Raw genomic sequence first — 21,946 nt, 5'->3', positions numbered from 1 at the left:
CCACAGAATAGTGGCCTCGCTCATCATTCACGAGGCTCCTCTTTCAGCCAGGCTGTGGAGGATCTGGGTGAATGACCACACGTGGAAAGTTGAAAGAGAAACCAAAAGAAGTGTGTGCATTTAGCCTCTACTCGGCTTTTCGATTTCAATCAAGCAAGAAAACTGCGCATTTACCTTATGAAAACTTTAGGTTGAATGTAATGACTGGTTTTCTTACATCTTTGCTTCAGTTGAGAAATTACTCGTTCCAAGTAACAGAAACTGTTGTATCTCAAGCAAAGAGAAAAAGAAAGAAGAAAGAAAGAAAAGGTGGGAGGAGATTTCTTGGAAGGTACGGGGTGTCTCAATTATAGGAAATATAACTGAGTCTCCCAGAGTACTGGAACCAAGAATTGGGAAGTTTCAGGAATCTCTCTCTGTCTCTGTCTCACAATGCGGGTTCTCCTCCTGGCTTTGCCTCTCTGTGGACTGCCTTCTCTGTCTCTCGCTGTCCACGGCTGAGAATGACCTCATTACAGGCGGCCCTATGTATCTCTCATTGCAAGTGCACGGAGACTGCCGACAGGGTCTTGTTTCAATTCCCAATTACTAGAAAAGCAGTGAATTGTTCAGCTTGAGTCAAATGCCTACTTTGATCCAGTCTGCTGAAGCTGGAGGAAATAGGATGCCCTAGGATCAGAAACCCTCAACCAGGAGATGTGGGGTCAGATTCTCAGAGGAAGGTGGTGAGCAAGGACAAACGTACTGGATCACGTGTTCACTTCGATCTTAATTATATAGACGGTGTATGTTCTATGTAAAAAAAAAAAAAATTAGAGAACACAGACATATGAATAAAATGGGGGGAAAAAAACCTTTCACCATCCCACCATCAGAAGGTGCTTCAGCATCTTGAAGTGTTTCCTTCTAGATGTTTGCTGTTGTTTAACACTATTTCTGACCTCATATTTGTTTGGGTTACACTAAGGATGAGTTACAGTGGTCAGGAAGACAGACATGGCTTAAGCCTCCCTCTCTAGGGCTTATTTTATAACATGGAAGATGGACTTAAAACTTGGAAGCCAATTCATAAAAATATTTGGAAATTGTAATGAGGACTGAAACAATGAAGAGGTTGGCATGGAGAGCAACAGTGAGAACACAGTTCAGCTGGATGGCCAGGGAAAATCATAGCCAGGGTCACATTAAGGTAAGATGCAGAGGAAAAGAAGAAGCCGACTCTGATAAGAGGGAACCAAGTCAGATGAAGTGCAGTATTCCAGTGAAAGGGAACAGTATATGCAAAGACCTGAAGCTGAAAGCACCCTTTGTGTTTTAGAAATTTAAAACATAGTAAGAATAAGTAATATAGCCAAAGCTTGGGCATGAAAAGGAGATCCCTTTTGTTGCTATGTGGAAAACAGACTGGGGTGGGGAGGGGCAAAATGCAGGGTCAATTTCTCAGAATGTGGTTGAAGGCTACTGGGGAGCCTGCTGTACTCTAAGCAGTGGGGGCCTGAAGAAGAATGAAGAATGGGATCGGAGAGAAAGAGGCCAGGAATGATAGGGACCTTTAATACCTGTTTAAGTCAGAGAAGCCACTGAAGATGAAGGGGACACTCTAGTATGGAGTTAGGGATGCCTGTGTTTTATATTATTTTACCAAAAGGTGAGAGTTCTTTAGTAGTCATGTTCAAACCCCAAAATAATTAATAGACAACCCTGGAATGGTATGAGGGCTCTCTCTCTGCCATCTGGGTGCCCCTGATATTCAAATTGACCAATGCTTTGGAATGAGTCCAAGTCCCACCATCATACGAGAAGAAAGCCATCTCTTAAAGCATCCATGCTCTCCCTTCCTCTCCAGTATCTCTCAGCCGACAGTGGGACAGAGAGTCGCTGAGAATCAGCCATGGGCTGTATAAAGGGGGTGTGGTCCACGGCAATGGCAGAGAATCATATATGCCCCATAAACGGACTCATCTCGCATTCCCAGACCACTGAGTGCCCAGTAAGTCAGATCACCAGCCAGTCGGTGAGTGCTTCCCTGGGCTGGTGCTGGCCTGGGCTAGTGGGAATAGATGAGTGACATCCAAGGAGTCTATCTTCCAGTGACTTCTTGGCATGATGTTGTAATGAAAAAACTCACAGACCTGAAATCAATTGCAAAAAACAAATCAGACCGAGAGTGCTAAAATCCTGAAAGCAGGGAGAAAGAACGGGTGGAAAAGTAGGAGGGTGGGCGCCTGGGTGGCTCAGTTGGTTAAGCGACTGCCTTCGGCTCCGGTCATGATCCTGGAGTCCCAGGATCGAGTCCCACATCAGGCTCCCTGCTCAGCGGGGAGTCTGCCTCTCTCTCTGACCCTCCCCTCTCTCATTCTCTCTCTCAAATAAATAAATAAAATCTTAAAAAAAAAAAAAAAAGAAAAGTAGGAGGGCAAGGCCTCACCAAGGAGATGGACCTTGAGCAAGTCCCCTTCGAACGAAAGCTTCTGGACTGGGCCCTCCAGCTAAGGCGGAGAGAGAAGCCACTTGATTAATGATGCTTGCTACACTGTACATTCTGCTGAGGAGGACATTTCGAGATTTCAAGAGAATTGCCAACATTTTATACATAGCATTTACTTTGGATTCACTTCGATATGTTTTGGGCAAAAAGTGAGTCACGGGTAAAGTATTTCATGCACAAGCAGTTGGGTTTGTCAGGCTTTTACAGACTATTCCGTTCATTTTTCTGCTAAACCCAGAGAGTCGATCTCTGAAAGATGGTCCCTACAGGCCCCTGCCTTCCGACAATTGCAGTGACTCGTCAGGATGACTAAGGATATCGTCGGCAGGATAATCACACTGGTTATCACTGAGTAGATCTGGAATGACATTAAAATAGTAGACGATGTGGGAAAATCATCCTACTTTGAACTTCTTGATTTAATTTAAACATGCCCCTGTTGTTAAACAACAGGTTTTGTTTACACTTGCTAGCAGAATATCAGAATATCACAAAACATCATATTTATTTACATATCAGAGGGCACGTCATTGGAAGGGAAGGGAGAGGGATTCCTTTCCTCCCCTCCGTGCCTATAATCCCCTGCACACCTTACAGAGCAACCATCACACTGCGTTGTCACTTTCGGCTTTATTTCCAGACAGACTGGTCAATCTCTCTCTCTCTTTTTTTTAATTGGTTCTAACATCTATCGAGCATCATGTTCTAAGACCAATTTTCCAGGTTCTTTATATGCTTTAACCACTTGGTTCCTCACAGCAATCTTATGATGTAGACCGTCTCACAGAGTATATACTTGGTGCCACATAAATGCCTGTTGAATGGTTGAATAAGCAAATCCCATTTTACAGATGAGGAAAGCTGAGGCAAATTCCAGCTCTTCTACTTACTCTTCCACAAGCCAACTAGGAAAGATGGGAAAGGGGCCGGGGAGGCATTAAAGACATTTTGAATATGGGGCACTTGGCCTTTAGTGTCTTTAGAAGGACAGTGTGTTAACTTGTTTTTTCTACAAAGATCCTGAATTGGCAGTGTTCTTGCTTCCATATAACATTTTATCTTGGATTTCACGAAGAACAGCTATTTTCTTCACTCAAATAGTCACATATCTCAGAGTTCAAACCTCTTGGAACAAAGTAACGGAACCAATTTCCCAAATTGATCTAACAGGCCTTCCCTGACACCTTTTACCAAAAAAGAAAAAAGTTCCTACTTTTTCTTTAAAAAGTAGAAGTGGAAGTTACTCAAAAGCGTACAGGATATATGCCCCGACTTTCAGCTCCCGTGAGTTCACTCATATAGGGCATGGAGTCGAGATGGGGCTAAGCATTGCACCCCAACTTTGGAATCCCTTCCAGAGGCTCAACACAGAGTAGAGTCTGTCACAAAGCCTCACGTGCCCCTTCCCTTTTCATTCATGCGGATGACAAGGTGGTTCCGGTCCTCGGGGCTTCACATTCCTCTGACTTCAGGGTTCAGAAGAACATGAGCACTCAAGCCAAACTCTAGTAAAACCATTAAATTGCTTGGGAATTGGAAATGAAAACGTTCCCACAGCCACAGCCTTCTTCTTACACCAGTGTTTGACTGCTCAGTCGTTAGAAGGATCCAGCTTCCCAAGTGCTCAGATCAACCCACAAAGTACTGTTTGAACACCTATAATATGCCCAGCATTGTGGTGGGTGCTGAGAGGAACCCAGTCAAGCATAAGGCACAGCGCCCACCCTCAAAGAGCTTAAACTCTAGTTGGGCAAACCTAAATACTATAGGGACAGAAAACAATACCCCACAATACCAGGTAGCTCAGGACTCTGCAAGGGCCAAGTAAGAAGGGGGAGTGTTCAGGAACCTTTAGGAAAAGGACTTAAAAATCCCATCTAGTTTGTTGGGGGCAAGAGATTCGGGAGGAATCAACTCACCTCCTGGTGCTGTGCTGAGCTCTGGAATCTACTGTCTAGGATCCCACCCTATCACTAATCAGCTGTGAGTAAAATGGCCTGAGGAAAGCTTACAGATGATGAGACCAAGATATTCATTCCCTGGAGTATCTCAGAGGTGGTAAATCTGGTTCTTGTGCTTATGCACGAGAAAAAGACAGAAATCTACTTGGGGGGGGAAATGTGACCTATGGACTGAATTGTTACCTTTGTGTGGCATAGTCTCTGTTTCTAGGGCAGCCCAGGAGACAAAGAATGCATTTATTTTGTGGAAAGGGATAGGGAGCAGGGCAAGAAACAGAAACCAGGGGATTGCGCAATAATGGCCTTTTTAAATCCCTCCAGGAAGTTTATGTTTGAGTCCTTTGGAAGACCAAAGTACAGCTGTTCAAAAGGAGAGTTTACTGAGGGACCCCAGCCCCGATGCGGCTGTGTGCTGGATTTTTCTTGGCCATAGGCATTGTCCCAGCACCTCCAACCCCAGCCCTTGGGGCAGGTAGGTCATTCTCTCTGGACCTGGCCCTGAGCAGGCCTCAGCCTTCCCCCAGCAGAGACCACAGGCCTCAACTAGCACTGAGGTGTTCACGTAGGAAAATCAGAACAAGAACGAGAGTGAAAAGAAACAGTCTGTTGGATTGCAGCAAAGTCCAGTGATTTCTGTGTAGTATGCAAACCAGACCCGACTTGCTGTGTTGAAATCATTCCCAAAAGAAGCCCTTTCCTTGGGTAGCCAGTGAAAGGGTGATATTATGTGTATAATCTCACAAATTACACATAAAACTTTGGGTGCAGATTTATTGTACACAACGAAGACTGCTTCTCAGCCCATCTAGGTGACAGGAAAAGTGTAAATATTAACATGTGGTACTCATGTGAAGCCTTTCCGTCCTGCCCCTGGCTTCATCCTCTGCCTATTTCCCTAAGGCCAGGGATGATTTGATAGGGTCTGGTTCAGAACTCTCTCTGGATGCTTACTAAAGCTTTCTGACTGACCAAGTGACCCTTTGTCTCTTCCCTTTCTTCTGTTGGAGCCTCGAGGGCGATGTCCTGAGCTTTCACCAGCAACCTCTAACCAGTCAGGTCACCAGGCACTCCCTGCTATCCATCCCTGTGCGTCCCGAATGTCCTTACCCCTGCCCTGTGTATGCGATACATCTTCGTTCTGTGATCCTTTGGTCTTGGTTCTCTGAGTCCACCGTGTCCAGAACAGTGTCAGCCTGTGGCGAGCTGAAGGCTGAAGGGAAGGCAAGCAGTGTGGTTAGTGATGAAGAACAAGGACTTTGGGGCCAGACAGGCGTGGGGGGGTGGCATCCTGCTCCTGTATCATTCACTATGTAATCTTCACGTCAGGAGCCACGATTTCTTCACTTATAAAATGAGGATCGGAATACACGTTCAGAGAGCCGTGGAAAGATTAAACAAGACTCCACACAACTCTTAAGAGTACCTGTCTTAAAATAAGTATCAGTACACAGTGGTTTTTAGGTGACAGACTTAGGGGGGCCTCAGGTGCTCTTCTGAGGGGGCCCCTTCTTCCTTGCACAATTTAAAAAATTATATTTCGGGGCGCCTGGGTGGCTCAGTCGGTTGAGCGTCTGCCTTGGGCTCAGGTCATGATCTCAGGGTACTGGGATCGAGCCCCCACATCGGGCTCCTTGCTCGGCAGGGAGTCTGCTTCTCCCTCTCCCACTCCCCCTGCTTGTGCTCTCTCTCTCTCTCTGACAAATAAATAAATAAAATCTTTAAAAAAATAGAAAATAAATAAAAAATTATTATGACCACGTTGACATAAAAATATGTCTAAGAAATATTACTGTTCTGTATGGAAAAGTTCCATTTCTCTTCTGTTTTCAAAGAAATCCAAGCATTTTTATGGGCCCCTAAGTCTACCGTGGGCCCTGGGTACCGTGCCTAACAGTGCCTAATGGGTAAGTCAGCCGTGGGTGAGAGACCTATTTCTGGAGATTCTTCCCTCTTCTGTTTCAATGTTATAACTGCTTTCTGGAAGTTGCTGGCCCCTCTGGCACTCAGGATATACACTTCTAGCTTCCCGCAGCCCGGCTACCCCAGCCACTAGAAAGGTCCAAGTGTGGAGCCACTCACTCTCCTAGTCCTGCCCCTCTCCTCAATTTAAACCCAGGTCTTCATTCTTCTGACTCAGTCTCATTTCCTGGGACTATTCTTTTTTTTTTTTTTTTTTTTTGACAGAGAGAGAGATAATGAGAGCAGGAACACAAGCAGGGGGAGTGGGAGAGGGAGAAACAGGCTTCCCGCTGAGCAGGGAGCCTGATGTGGGTCTCGATCCCAGGACCCTGGGATCATGACCTGAGCCGAAGGCAGACGCTTAATGACTGAGCCACCCAGGTGCCCTCCTGGGACTATTCTTGGCCTGTAAAATGGCATTGAATTATCTGATGAACTATTTCTCACTGAGGTATTAGTGACTAACTGTGTTCCTCCTCTACTTCTTCTAGAATATTTGCATTTTGTTAACAGAACCTTTGGAGACCCTCCACCATAATACACAGCCATATATCTGATGGAGAAACTTTAGTCCAGCAAAGGATACACTTCAAAGGTTGAACTTTGAGAATCGTTGATTGTCTTGTGCCAGTCGCTTGATATCTACTGAGGCTATGCATTTGACTGGTCTTGGTGACATAACTTTGATTAGAAAGCTCTGCTCTATGAGGCAGAACACAGACTGTCCCCAGAATTCTCCTGGTAAAGTGTCCTGCCTGATGGAGTCCTAATGGAATTCCTTTTATCCAGCATCACTTAAGGAGGACTTCTGCTCCCCATCTGAAGTCATCCCTCCAGCTGTGCTGGTGGTGACCCCACACATATACCTGAGAGACAAGTCTTATGCCCTCTGTTCCTGTTATTTCCTAGCTTTGGGCAGGAAAGTGTTCTAAGAGATAACCCTGTTTATAAAGGGTACCATTTACAGCACAGCACAAGCTCTGCAGTGCAAATTCTGGTTTGATTTCTGGCTTTATTGCTTTTTTTTTTTTTTTTAGAAAGAGAGAGCACACAAGTGGTGGGGGAGGGAGACAGAGAATCTCAAGCAGACTTCCTGCCGAGCACACAGCCTGACGCAGGGCTCGATCCCAGGACCCTGAGATCATGACCTAAGCTGAAACCAAGAGGACGCCCCTGGCTTTATTGCTTATTATTTGCATGACCTTGAAGTCTCAGTCTCCAAATTTTATTTTCTCTTCTGCAAATTGGGGAGGGGGAGGTGGTTGGGTAGAAGTAATATCAGCCTCATAAAGGTGTTTTGAGAATTCTTAGTTATTGTGAGAATTAAATGAGACTGTCCATGCAAAGATCTTAGCATGATGCCTAGCATGCAAACCCTCAATGAATGACTGCTATTATTATTACTATTATGATGATGATGATTATTGCTACCACCACTAAATTTGTTACGGCCCCTCCAGTCCTGATAGCTTAGAGAAAGTGCTGGTGCTCCTTCCCAGACTCTGCAAGGCACTGCCCAGGGAGTGGCCTGAGCAATGGGAGAATCCAGCAGAACAGGTTTTTTCAAAGCAGTGGAAAGTAGATCAAAGGCAATCACCCAAATCTGGAAAAAGAATGTATTCCTTTGTTTGTTCTGTACTAGTTGTGAAAAAACTTTCAAAATGTAACTTATGCTAGAATAAAAATTGTGGCCACTCTTGAGGTAACATGACTGAGCCTCTCCAGTCTGTGCTCTTCCTGACCCCCGAGGACAGACGGGGGCCACTTTGAGTTTCGGCTGAGCATGGTGATGGCTGACGGTGTTCTGTGATGATGTTGCCTACAGTAAGGAGTAGCAAGCTTAGCCGTCAGCAAACATGCAGAGACAGCAGAGATGGTGGAGTGGGGAGCTCCACACCCAGGGGCAAAGTATACCTATGCCTTGCTGCAGATTGCTCATCACCCAATGTGAAATTTCATGGGACTTGGTTAGGCCTCTTGGCTGAAAATAACAGAAGCCCAACTCATACTATCTCAAGCAAAAGGGAGGATTTATTCTAAAGATTCCACACTGTATCAAGGAAAACAAGGCGAGAGGCAGACTGATCTGGGATTGAAACCCAGCCCTCAAATTTTGCCAAAACTTGTGTCTCCCTTCTCTGTGTTAGTCTTCTCTCTTTCTACAGACTCACTTCCTCTGAGGCTTTGGTTGACATATTGGAACAACAGCTCACAAGTTTTGTAAATGCAGTCATCCAAAGAAAGCCTGGTCTCACTTTCTCCAATTCCAGAATTTCTGTGGCAGGAACTGATTGGCCCAGTTGAGGTCAGGTTCCTTTCTCTGATTACCATTCGGCAATGGGAAAAGGTAAAAACCGGTTAGAAGAGCCTGGGGCATCCACTCTAACTATATACTGCTTGTGAGTGAGCAAAACCACGATAAGGGATTATTGAAATAGGGATTGATGAGCTACATGACAAGAAACATGCTGTTCACATTTGGCCCTATAACTGCATCCTGGCCATTCCCAGATTCCTCTCATTTCACTGGAGATTTGGGATGTCTGTCTGCTCACTGCCCTTGGTCCCTTCCCGCTGGGCAGACCCTAGCCCTGAACAAGCCGATTGGAGCATAATATAGTGGTAATGGCACAGGCTGTAGAATCACACAGACCTTGAGTCAAAGCCCAGGTCTGCCGCTGACTAGCTGTGTGACACTGGGCAAGTTACTTAGCCTCTCTGAGCCTTAGTCTCCTTATCTGTAAAATAATAGCTCTAAAATAATACATATCGAATCTGGTTGTTGTAAAGATTAAGAAAAATAAAGTAACCGTACTTAAAATACTTGGCATATAATAGATGCTCAGTTATGTCAATTTCACTTTCTAATTAGGTTACCTAGAAATCTTCAGGAGGGTGGAGGAGTGGTAGCAAGTGAAAAGGGAGAAAAAGAAAAGTGGTAGCATTTTGTATCTGGGAAGTATCCTGCCTCAGGTATTTTACAATTATCCTGAACAAACATTAAATAATTTAAGTGGGTCAGCTGCCCTGGGAGAGCCATGCTTGAATAGATATAGTCTCTCACTTGAGAGGCAAACCAACAAGGATCTCAAGATCAGTGGTGAATGTTTGTTTCTCATTAATTTACTGGTATGACTGTACGGTCCTTATTTCTTTCCCTATAATATCTAAAGTCCATGTAATGCAATCTAATCACTGAGTTAGTGAATCAAGTGCTTTAACATTTGATTGTGACTATTGCGGTTTGGTGAGGCTCTCCTCTTTGAGAATGTAGTAAGTAATTTTTTTTTTATAATTTATTGAGTTCTGATGATAGCAAGCACTGTGCTAAACTTCTACATGCATTGTCTCATTTCTTCCTATGAATTCAGTGCTATCGCCCCCATTTTCCAGATAACGAAATTGAGGCTCGGGTACATAGAGTGGCAAGATCACTCAGCACTCAGTGATAGGACAGGAATTTGAGCTCAGCTTAGCCGGCTCCCGAGCCTGAGTTCTTAATGCGCAGTACTGGTTCTCTGCACCTTGGTTTTGGTTTTAAGTTTTCGAGACAGGCAACATAAGAAATGAATCCCCAGGAAAATCTGTGCTTAGAATGTCTCATTTGATAAAGGATAATCTCACAGTGTTCGTGCACCCACACGACGTTGCTGCAGGGGCTTGGATGCAAAGCCGTGGAATTACAGGAAGAAAAATAGTAGAATAACAGATACACTATCTCCTTGGATACAACAACTCTTCTGATTACCTACTTAGAGGATAATAGCGATGAAGGGTTTCGCAGATGAATCCGTGAAAAAGAGAAACTGGAAATTGTGTCCCACCTTTAGACTCTTCAGCGTTTCCCATCTTAGTCAGAATTGTGCTCATTCCAGTTGTCTGTTGCTGTGTGGGGTCGTGTGTGCATGTGTGTGGAATATTTTGGCCTGCTCCAGAAAACCACATTTGGTGACCAATTGTAGGTATTATCAATGACTCCTGATGATATGTGAAGTATTTTCCGTCCATTGACCTCTGTACCGATAACGGGAACCAACGTGATCTCTAATCACAAATTGACCCGTTCTTCCAGAAACCATTTATTCTGTTTGGTGAGTTTCATTATATTCCAGACTGTGCTTCATGTGTACCTTTTTCTTTTTGAATTCATCCTGTGTGTAAACGGAAAAAAAAAAACAAAAAATAACATTTAAATATCATGTCTCTTTTGACTAAAAGCATATCTGGACTAATATCTCATATTTTTCTTTTTCATTCTCTGTTTTCAGCTCCAGGGTTCCTTGAAAAGAAAACAGGTGGTTAACCTGTCTCCTGTCAACAGTAAGAGGCCCAATGGCTTTGTTGACAACTCATTCCTTGATATCAAGAGAATCCGCGTCGGGGAGAACCTCTCTGCAGGACAAGGGGGCCTCCAAGTAAATAATGGACAAAATCAGATTATGTCAGGGAGCTTGCCCATGAGCCAAGCACCCCTGCGGAAGACTAACACTCTGCCACCCCATACACATCCTCCGGGAAATGGTATCTTTAATATGGGCTTAAAGGAAGTGAAGAAGGAACCAGGAGAGACTCTATCTTGCAGTAAGCACATGGATGGCCAGATGACCCAGGAGAGCATGTTTTCCAATAGGTACGGAGAGGACCCTGTAGAGCAGCTGATGGACCCAGAGCTGCAGGAACTGTTCAATGAACTGACCAACATATCTGTGCCTCCCATGAGTGACCTGGAGCTGGAGAACATGATCAATGCCACCATCAAGCAGGATGACCCATTTAACATTGACTTGGGTCAGCAAAGCCAGAGGAGCACTCCCAGGCCCTCCTTGCCCATGGAGAAGACAGTGATCAAGAGTGAATACTCCCCGGGCCTAACCCAGGGCCCCTCGGGCTCCCCTCAGCTGAGGCCCCCATCAGCTGGCCCTGCATTCTCCATGGCCAACTCCGGGCTCTCCGCTTCCTCCCCGGTCCCTTCTGTCCCTCAGAGCCAGGCTCAGCCTCAGACAGCCTCGGGAGCGAGCCGGGCCCTGTCGAGCTGGCAGGAAGTATCCCACGCCCAGCAGCTCAAGCAGATCGCGGCCAACCGTCAGCAGCATGCCCGGCTGCAGCAGCACCAGCCTACCGCCTGGTCGGCCTTGCCCTCCTCCACTGGGCCATCGCCCGGTCCGTTTGGGCAGGAGAAAATCCCCAGCCCTTCTTTCGGTCAGCAGCCATTCAGCCCGCAGAGCTCCCCGATGCCTGGGGTGGCGGGCGGCGGCAGCCAGTCGAAGGTGATGGCTAACTACATGTACAAGGCCAGCCCGTCGGCCCAGGGAGGGCACCTGGACGTGCTCATGCAGCAGAAGCCTCAGGATCTCAGTCGGAGTTTCATGAACGCCCCGCACACAGCCATGGAGCCCCGGCATGGCAACACTAAGCCTTTGTTCCATTTTAACTCAGATCAAGCAAGCCCGCAGATGCCTTCTGTTTTGCCTTCCCAGGCTAAGCCATCTCTCCTGCACTACACCCCGCAGCCGCCGCAGCCGCCCCCGCAGCCGCCCCAGCAGCCCCCGCAGCCGCCCCCGCAGCCCCCGCAGCCGCCGAGCTCCATTTCAGGCCAGCAGCCCCCGCCGCCGCCGCCGCCGCCGCCGCAGTCCCAGCCCGCCCAGCCCCTGTCCGGTCAGCCTTTGCTAAGGTCCCCCTTGCCGCTGCAGCAAAAGATCCTGCTTCAGAAAATGCAGAACCAGCCCATCACAGGCCTGGGGTATCAAGTCTCCCAGCAGCACCGACAGGTAAGACGTAAGTTTGCTACCCCAAACGCAGAGGACCCGGAGACCATTTAGCCTGGTCCTTAGGCTCTGGTTGCAACCTCCGTGTTGGGGCAGAACCGAGACCGCGAAGATAGTGGCGGTCCTGTGGGATTCCCGCGAAGGCCTCCTGAAGCCCAGCTCACACCGGGCATCTGGAGGCAAGAGCTAGTATTTCCTTGTAGATCATTCCTCTCGTTGGGATCTGCAGCGGTCAAAGGCTCTTGCTTATTCAGAATGTTGCATTGTAATTCATGACCTTTCATGACGTGTCCGGTTGGCAGTAAGACTCGGATACACCTGATGTTTATTCCTCCAGTCAGTAAGTCGGTCATTAAGTCCACATGCGCGTCCTGAGTACCTGCCATGTGCAAGATGTTGTGATTATGCTGAAAATTGAAATAAGTCCAGACATGATATTAAGAGTATTTAATGACCCGTCTACATCCACACCAACCAACTGAAATGCCCGAATGCCGAACGCATGGTAATAGATCCTGCTGTGACTCCATGCTGGTGCATTAAATAAGACATGGTCCCTGTTTTCAGGCACAGTCTGGAGAGAGAGAGAGACAGGCTTTAAAACTCTCATTTGAATACTAAGTGGAAAGGCTAATAACATGAGAGCACAGAGGTTGGGTGTCTTACCGTGCAAGGGGAAATCAGGGAAGTCTTTTGGAGAAAGTAATGGCTGCATTAAGTGTTAAATGATGAAATCGTCATCACTACAAACAGGAAAAAAATATCAGTGGTTACCTTATATCCTGTGATTAACATAAAGCAGAGGTTTTATTCTGCCCCAGACGTGAATAGCATGAAGAGATAGTTCGGTGTCTCCAGAGCACACACTAGTGAGGAATTTCAGATCCCCAGGGAATTTGAGAGCGGAAACTCCTCCTGGAAGGAAGAAAGTCTGAACGTTGCTTTGTGCGTGTAATTTGACGGGTCTCTGTTAGTGGGCAAGCACAAAGACAACACATTACACGTCAAAACAATATGTCAGGGTATTATGACGGCACTGAGCCTAATTCCAATCACATTCCTAGAGTAGTTTTCGTGGCTACTGCCCAGACAAGAATGCCACAAGCACCACAGACCGTGGCCAAGCTAACCTTTGCCCTAGATGTGTGCCAGGGGAAAACTATGCTCAGCCAGCATTCGAGAGCTCTGCACCAAGGAAAGCTTTGAGCTCTTATCCACTTAAGAAGTGTGGGGGGTTAAAAAAAAAAGTGTGGGTTTTTTTTTTAATTGTAGTTGATGAAGAATGGACTTGAGCAGAGTCATGTGTATATTTTACAAAGTTCCTTTTTAACAGGTAATTTGGGAATCATTGATAAACGGTATTGTGGAACTACTTCCTAATGGCGTGAGTTGTCATTTTGGTTTGGATGAATCTAGGTTCAAATTCTTACTCTGACATTCACTAGCTGTGTGACCTCAAGCAAGTCACTGGACCTCATGAAGCCTGTTTTCTCTCCTGTAAACGGGGGTGATAATAATATAGCCTAGGATTTTTTTTTTTTTTAGAATAAAATTAAGGAGCACCTGGGTAGCTCAGTTTGTTAAGCGTCCCACTCTTGATTTCAGCTCAAGTCATGATCTCAGGGTGGTGGGATCGTGCCCCGTGTCGGGCTCTGTGCTCATCAGGGAGCCTGCTTGAGATCCTCTCTCTCCCTGTGCCTCTGCCTTCCCCCCAACATGTGCACTCACACTCTCTCCGCCCCTAAAATAAATCAATAAATACCTTAAAAATGAGATAATTTTGCACCCAGAGTTTAGAATAAAGTTGGCAGTTATTATGATTATCATGGAAAGAGCCATATATGATCTCAGAATATTTTTAACAAGTATTACTCTTATGTAGGAGATGGAGTAAGTCTCAAGTTCTAACATAAAGAGTTTTGGAGGAATAAAAGAAAACTATCCTTCATTAATTTTTGTCCAGCAGTATAGTGAGTGGGTAGTGATTTACCCTCCCTAAGCCCAGACTTCTGATCATAAAAATGGAAATAATAAATAATGGGATATTAATAAAAGGTAGTGTTTATTATTTACCCTGTAACTGGCATGACTTCTGTCTTGCTTCCTTATGGTATCTCATTTCACCGGTATGAAGGAAATCCCATTGTTCTCATCTTAACAGGGGATGCAAGTGAGGCACAGAGAGGCTAAGTAACCTTTCCAAAGTCACACAGATAAGAAGTAGCAGAGCTGGGATTCTGATGGTCTGTTGTGCTTTTAGCCACTGGCTATACAGCTCATAGGTAGGATTTGTTGGGAAATGAATGACCACTTATAGACCATTGTGAAATTCTCAAAAAGAATATTTCCTCTAATAGTGAGCCGTATTTACATAATCTACAGGGTAGATGAAGTCCTTTGGGGATAAAGAAAGTCTTAAACTCTAACCTTCAGAGTTGTTATAGAAAAGAATAAAAAAATATCTGTGTGACTGTTGACCTTCCTGAGGGTGAACATTATGGAGCTAACCAAAGTAAGCCATTTACAACAGGAAATATGTCTCTTTGGTCACCCCGTCAGCCCTTCTTTGGGAGCCTTCCTGCCATCCTCGGTCCTGTTTCCGGCTCCATTTCTCCTATCTACAACTGTACACCACGCTCATGACCTCTTCATCCCCCTCGAAGCTTCCAGAACCCAAGCACACCAGTGGGTGCTGATGGCCAAATCGACATACATCTTTCAGTGTCTTAGATGATATTTAACTGTTTCCAGTGCCTATGACACATGATGCCAAGATAATTTTCCTCTTTTCAAGAAAGCTCTTAAAAAGTGGTGGAAGTGGCAGCAGTATTTCAAGCCAAAGGCCCCTTCTGTACATGCCAGACATGGCGACCCATTTACGGCTTTATCCTAACTTTGTAGATTGAATCAAATTGTCCCTTCCTGTTCAACAGTTCCAAGAGGGAGGATTCGGAAGTCCTGTGTCTGAGTTGTAAGCAAGTGTACCAGAGCTCCATGGTCAAATAAGTGGTGCCCTCTTAAAAGCATTCACCTTTGGGGGGGGCTGGACTTATGCTAATAAGGGTGCTGTTGTTCAGCACAGTTACAGGGTTTTGCTCTGGGGATTATTGTCTTCAGAGCTTTTAGCACATTGAGTGGATTATTTTTATTTTATTTTATTTTATTTTATTTATTTGAGACCGAGAGAATGAGAGACAGAGAGCATGAGAGGGAGGAGGGTCAGAGGGAGAAGCAGACTCCCTGCCGAGCAGGGAGCCCGATGCGGGACTCGATCCAGGGACTCCAGGATCATGACCTGAGCCGAAGGCAGTCGCTTAACCAACTGAGCCACCCAGGCGCCCCACATTGAGTGGATTATTACCAGTGCGGTAATATTCATCCTGGCAGGGTGATCTTTGAAAACAGTCAAGATGGGTAATGCTGCTTTGGGTCAAAAACAAGGAATAAGTGATAGGATAGGACTGGATTTCAAATATGGCTTGTGAACTTTCTCTGAAGGCAATAAAGTAAATAAATGAGTTGCTTTCCAAGATGGTAATTTTGAGAAGCAACTTTCATTTGGATGTGCATATTTTTAAGGTTTTTCTAATTCTTATTGTCTCATCTAGTATATTACTAAGTATTGTCAGCTCAGGGAGGGTAGTTTTAACCCCACCCTTTATAGTAGACAGTACAAAAGTGTGTTCTCATTTCCAATTAGCAAAATCTCTGTTACTCATGACCAAAGCCACAGGAGGGGAAAGATGGGGAATTAAGCAATTCTTAAGTTTATCAACTAGAGTGTCCTAAATGAAAGCACTGGTCATAAATTTTTTTCTGCATGTCATACTCAATTTGTGTCAAACATAGGAAGACTTATTATGGGATTTTTCTAATTGGAATTCTTTCACCTTGGAAATGGTGGAAACCTTGGCTTTCTGCTACAAGATGGTAGATTGAATTTGTCGATCAGTTGCTTGTAATTTACCGAGCAGAGTGTGCAAAGATGGCCTTCTCGTCACCCTTCAGAACGCTGCACCCAGACAGATCTGCATGCTCGGGCAAAGAATATACTGGGGGGGAGTCTGTGTCCGTCTGTCTTAATTGGGTACCCATCTCCATTCTCCTAGATGTGGATGGTGCCTGAGAGATGGGTGCAGCATAATCAAATTGTTAGAGACCTCTTTATCGTTTCATGTCTGGGGCGGTCTCAAGTAAGCCCTTCTCCAGATACTGAGAGAACAAATGGTATTTGGTATTTCACAAAATGTCTTCAGTGACTCTGTCTTGCTGAGGTTTGGGGCTTGGCAAATGGAAATACCTCCTGGCTATAATTTCCTTTCCTTTCTGATTTAAAGGTTATGGGAGAGGGCAGGAGAGGGATATAATGTATGCAGTTCTGATTTATCTTCAAGTCACTGGATACTTGTTTAAGGTGTGAAAGAGTTATTGGTTCACTAGGGCTTGTGAGAGTTCAATCCAAAAGCTCTAACCTCTTGAACCAAGAAGTGATCTTTGTCAGAGCTGTATAATCAGAAACTTAAAAGTGTGAATTTTTTTTCTAACATTAGATCCATGAAACTGAAGTGGATTCTATATTTGGTTTAGAATTATCCCATCTCTAAGAATTCTGAGAGGGAACACAGCCAGGGAATGGATGGTTTGTTATGACCGAAACATAAATTTGTACATTTCCTCCTTAGTTTAAAGCCAAGCTCCTCAATCATATATTAAGAACCTCACCCCTCTCTCTCTGCCTAGCCAAGTTTATCCTTCACTACTTTATATATCAACCCCTGGCGTAAATCAGGCAAGACTCATGTTCTCCTTCCTTCTTCTTTAAGGTAATTTTGAATATATCTGATCTTAAAGATGAACACCCAGTTGAGGGTGAAGGAATCACTGGACCTCTCCTAGACTGACAAATCCTTATAATTGCCCAGTGAAAGTGCCAGAGAAGAGATAGAACCTTGAATCAGCTGGGAATGCCTTTTCTAGTGGGAAAATAATCATGAATTCAATGTTCTGCAACAGTATAACACGCAAGTCACCCCCTTTGCCGGGGGCCACAGACTGGCTAAATGGTCAGCCAGTTAGACTAGTGCTGGGGTTCAGGTTTAAAGGGCTAGAACCAGGTCAAAAGAAGTCAGGAGCATGAAGGGCCAAAGACAAGGCCAAGCCAATGTCCTAGACAAGCTGGGACACAAAACGGGTATACTCAGAATCCAGGAGTGAAGCCAAAAGATGGTAATAAACCTATGGTCATGGGTCAGATATAAATGACATAAAATCTAAAGTGAAGTTAGGATAGAGACCCAAGAGATGCTAGGTGATCACTGCAAATGACCCTTAACAATTTGGTGATTTCCATTATGACTCACTTTGGCTGGGCTATGCTGGCAAGAAGGATGAGGTCTGATACATACTGAGGATTGTCCGTGGCAGACCAGGAATATTATGTTTGCGTTTTCATTTTATTTTTGATATTTCATCATTTATCTTTTTGGTTTAAAAGAAAATAAAAATTTGTTTTTAATATTCCATAAGACCAGTGCTAGGGCTAAGAATCCAAATAAATTTCCAGACATAGATATTAATATGACCTGTACTGAAGAATCTTGATTGGCAAAATTAGCAGGAGGGGGATTTTGCATGTGTCTTGTTAGTTTCCGTTAGTTGATTTGTTGGCTTTCACCTTAATACCCACTCTGTGCCAACATGCAAACCCCCCTTTAAGGGCACTGAGGCTCAGAGAGGTTAAATAACTTGCTCAGAACTACAATTAGTAACTGGTCTGAGTTTAAGCCCAGTGTTAATAACCACTGTGCTGCATAAGTTAAGGAACTAGGTAGAAGTGGTTTGGGTTGTGTTAACAGGGCCTTCGCTAGGATATCTGTTCAAAATTTCATGATTGTCTACGTGCCCAGTTTATTTCTACCTCAGAGAAAATGTAAGCCAGTTCTGATGCAGGGAGGGATCTTCAAGCAAATTCACTGAAGTTGCCTTGTCTGAATCCACAGATCTTTATGTTTCCCCATCTGCCCAACCAAGAGCCATGAACTAAAGATCTTAGGCTAAATTGAGTACCGCCCTGTTCTGAACTCTACCAATAGTTTTTATTCATTCATTCAAAAAAATGTTTGTTGAGGGCTTCTATATGTCAGGCACAGTCCTGGACACCGATACCACTTCTACAAAGTTGAACAAAGACAATACGGGAAGGGAAAAAAATAAAATTAAAAAATGTTTTTTAAAAAATTAAATAATCAGAGAGTATTTTCAAATTGAGCTTTTTTCATCATACTGCAGGCTTGGTTTATTCTTGGCTTCTGTTGCTAGGCTGATTTGCTTCCAGGCTTCTTGGTACCTCTGATCCCAGATAAAAATGGAGAATACCCAGGGGAGTGGTATGTGACTTTGCTTTTTGAGGAAAAAATTCAGGAGTTTGGTTAGCTTTTTTAAATGATGAAGAAAAATCATTCCCGTTCTTGTTCTTTAACATGATCCATCAAGATTTAAGAACTGTCCAGGGTCACTTTTAAGAGTTTCCCAGTGGGATAAAACCATAATTCGTGCATACATTCATATGATGAGAGTTTCATGAGCACCTACGATGTGCCAGGAATTAGAGATGAAAAGATCATGTGATGCAAAGAACCCTCTTTGTACCCATCTAAAAGATCAGGAAGGTATGGTCCCAACCCCTTGATGAGCTTTTGATCTGAAGGACACGTCTGTCCCTGATACTTACTGAATTCTTACTGGGCGCATATACTACAGTCTGATTGTAAGTCTACAAGTTCAACTTTGAATGTGTTATTTTAACCTTTTACAGAGTAGAGCTCTATTTTGCTGGATATCCCACTTTCGTGTCTGTTTTATTTTGTCATCCGAGTATGTAATAGCTCAGAACACAATAGAATGAATTGGCATAAAGCAACAATTAACTCCTGTATCCCTCAATAAAGAAATCAACACAATAACAAGAAGAACATGTTAGCCTTGGAATCATAATGCGTAGGGTTTAAATCCACACTTAGGGGAATGACTTCTATTATTCTCATTCCAAGGTCTTTGTCAGTGTGTTGCATCCATCAACAAGAGCTGTGCCTTTAAAGCATTAATGCGTAATTCAGCCTGTTGAATACGAAGTTTCCAACTAGGGAAAAAAAGGGGTATGAGGTTAAGAAATAGATTTGATCCCAGGGATGGAAATGCAAGAGGGTTAATGGAAAATCTGACAGATATTTAACTATAATGTGCATTAATGTAGGTGACTCAAACAATCCCCTTTGCACCCATTCTAATTAGTTCTGCCTTTTCTAATCAGATGTCAGTTGTTATCAGTTTGGTAGAGAGGGGTGGTGATTTCTTTTTGTGAAATCGAAAGGAAGCAACAACCCATTTCGCAGGTACACTAATCAGTAAATTTTCACGTTAATGGTTAATTAAAGTCAGGCACAGAAATCGGAGATTCAGAAGGTGTTTATTATAAGGAGTTCTTGATCTGAAACAAAAAACTGCACAAATGTTTAGACTACCAGGATTAGAGAGATGTAATGGGAGTGAATCATCTTACTCTTTCACAGTGCATTTTAAGCAGGGAAGACCAAACTTACACACACCGAGCCTAGGTAGCTCTCTGGATACTAATTAGAGAACTCCGGCTGAATATTTGCATTTCATGCAATGAATCTGAACAATAAAGTGGCACTTTATTCTCCAAGCAATAAATTGAGTAGAGCATAATAGAGGGAAGCCAATGGCTACTTTCCTGTGCATCCTGCAAAATCAAGTTTCAAGGTCCCCGAGGAAGAAAGAATGGGGGTGGTTGACCTGTTTCCCTTTCTTTCTGCTGCTAATTCCCTCCACCCTGAATCACTGGCATTTTCCAGTTTGCTTTTCACAGGAGCTTAAGTTCAGCTCCACCTTTAGGAAACATGAACTTCATAAACAGAGAGCTTTTTTGGCCCTTCTTCTTGGTAGTCCACAGGTCTGTGTAGGTGCGCACGTGAGCATGTGGGCTTCATGCTCCGGTCTTGGGCTCCCATTCCTACTCTGTGTCTCGGGGTCTTTGTCCTGTTCCCCCTCCCCTTGGCTGTACCCTCTCCTCTTTCACCCTTTCCCTACAGATCAGTTTTGAACTTGCCTCTTTTCCCTGACCTCCTGGAGACCTGTTCTATGGCAAGCCTTAAGTGGGAGTGGGGGGAGGAGAGGACATTTCGCCACTGAAGTTGTTATTGGCCACAAGCATGAAGAGACTTTTCCTGGAAAAGGATCCGTGTTGGGGAGAGCCATGAGGCTAAATGAGCTGGCAGGCCCATCTCTCTATCCCACAGCCTCTGGCACAAAGGAGTGAATTCTGAATGGACATACCCATGGGCAGAACATATCCTGAAGAGCTTCTAACCATTGTCCCTTCTCATGTCAAGTGCTGGCTAACCTGGCCTGCCTCCTTCCAGTCTTGCCAACCTGCCACTGGAGTGAGCATGCTAAAATAGGAATGTGGTCATGTCTGTCACCTGCCTGAGGCCCATAAATGATCTTCATTTTCTCAGAATAAAATCCAAATCCTTATGTAGCTTATAAAGCTCTACATGACCCGGCTCCTGCCAAGATTTATTGGTTTCCAGTCCCAGGTTTTTTATTCCTTGACTCCCACCCACTCATTCACTCATCTTATTTTTTTAGATTTTATTTATTTATTTGACAGAGAGAGAGATAGCGAGAGCAGGAACACAAGCAGGGGGAATGGGAGAGGGAGAAGCAGGCTTCTTGCCGAACAGGGAGCCCGATGTGGGACTCGATCCCAGGACCCTGGGATCATGACCTGAGCCGAAGGCAGATGCTTAACGACTGAGCCACCCAGGCACCCCATTCACTCATCTTTACCTGCCAAGTTCACACACACACTGCACTCTGGCTCCTGCCATAAAAAGTGTACTCCAATTCCTGAGAAGTACCATGCTTTCCCTCACCCTCAGGTCTTCAAATATGTTGTTCCTTCTATCTAGAACATTCTACCGCCCTACTCTGCACAGCTAACCTAACTCTATGCTTTCTCAGTCTCAGCTGAGACATTTGATCCACAAGGTTTCCCTGGCTTCCCAATCTGGATTTGCTCCCATCCTGTACTCTGGCAGCTACCTCTGCTTCCTCTCTATTGGCTGATATCACCCCTCATCTATCTTTGTTCTTGTGTGTCTTCCTCAACGAGACTGCAGGCTACTTGAAGGCAAGGATGGTGTCCATCTTGTTCACCATTGTATTCCAACCTCTGATATGGCTACTATGTGGGATATTTAGTGAACAATGAACGAATGAATTACAACATTGACCCATCATCCATTCTTCTGTTCTGGGCAGTTAAGGACGCCAACACATCACCCTGTCCTCCCAAGAAGGAAGGAACAGAAGCTACCATTTCCACCTTCCTCCATAACAAGTCTGCTCTTAAAACACCATTTGCCCATGGACCTGCACCAACAGTTCCAATTTTCAGGGATAGAAACTAGAGAATTCACTCTCAGCTGCCCCATGGGTTAAACCTGTGGGAGGGGCGTGTGCAGAGGCACTCTTCTTGGAGCCTGGACTGACCTATATCACGGGGAATCATACGGGTAAGAGTCAACTAAGAGAATTTTATCAACAATATTCCAAATGATTCTTTTCTTTTATGAAACATATATGGAACACCAATAATTTACCAGCAGTGACCAAGACACAACCCCTACCCATAGGTAATGGACACAAACAAGTGATTATGTAGTGTTACAAGGTTTCTGATAGAAGTG

At 44.5% G+C, this 21,946-nt stretch overlaps 1 protein-coding gene across 2 annotated transcripts in view; it reads left to right on the top strand.

Annotated features, from left to right (window-relative positions):
- The window catches only part of MAML2 (mastermind like transcriptional coactivator 2), a 340,696-nt gene that overhangs the window by 219,846 nt on the left and 98,904 nt on the right, over nucleotides 1-21,946 (top strand). For both annotated transcript variants that reach the window (XM_064577182.1, XM_045894658.3), the window contains exon 2: nucleotides 10,677-12,176. In XM_064577182.1, the coding sequence (XP_064433252.1) occupies nucleotides 10,677-12,176 (1,500 nt within the window). The remainder of the gene's footprint in view (nucleotides 1-10,676; nucleotides 12,177-21,946) is intronic.

This window comes from Mirounga angustirostris, unplaced genomic scaffold, assembly GCF_029215605.1.
Source record: "Mirounga angustirostris isolate CCGP_5_RB_7025 unplaced genomic scaffold, mMirAng1.0.hap1 SCAF_13, whole genome shotgun sequence".
Lineage (NCBI taxonomy): Eukaryota > Metazoa > Chordata > Mammalia > Carnivora > Phocidae > Mirounga > Mirounga angustirostris.
This window is presented reverse-complemented; position numbering and strand designations above follow the sequence as displayed.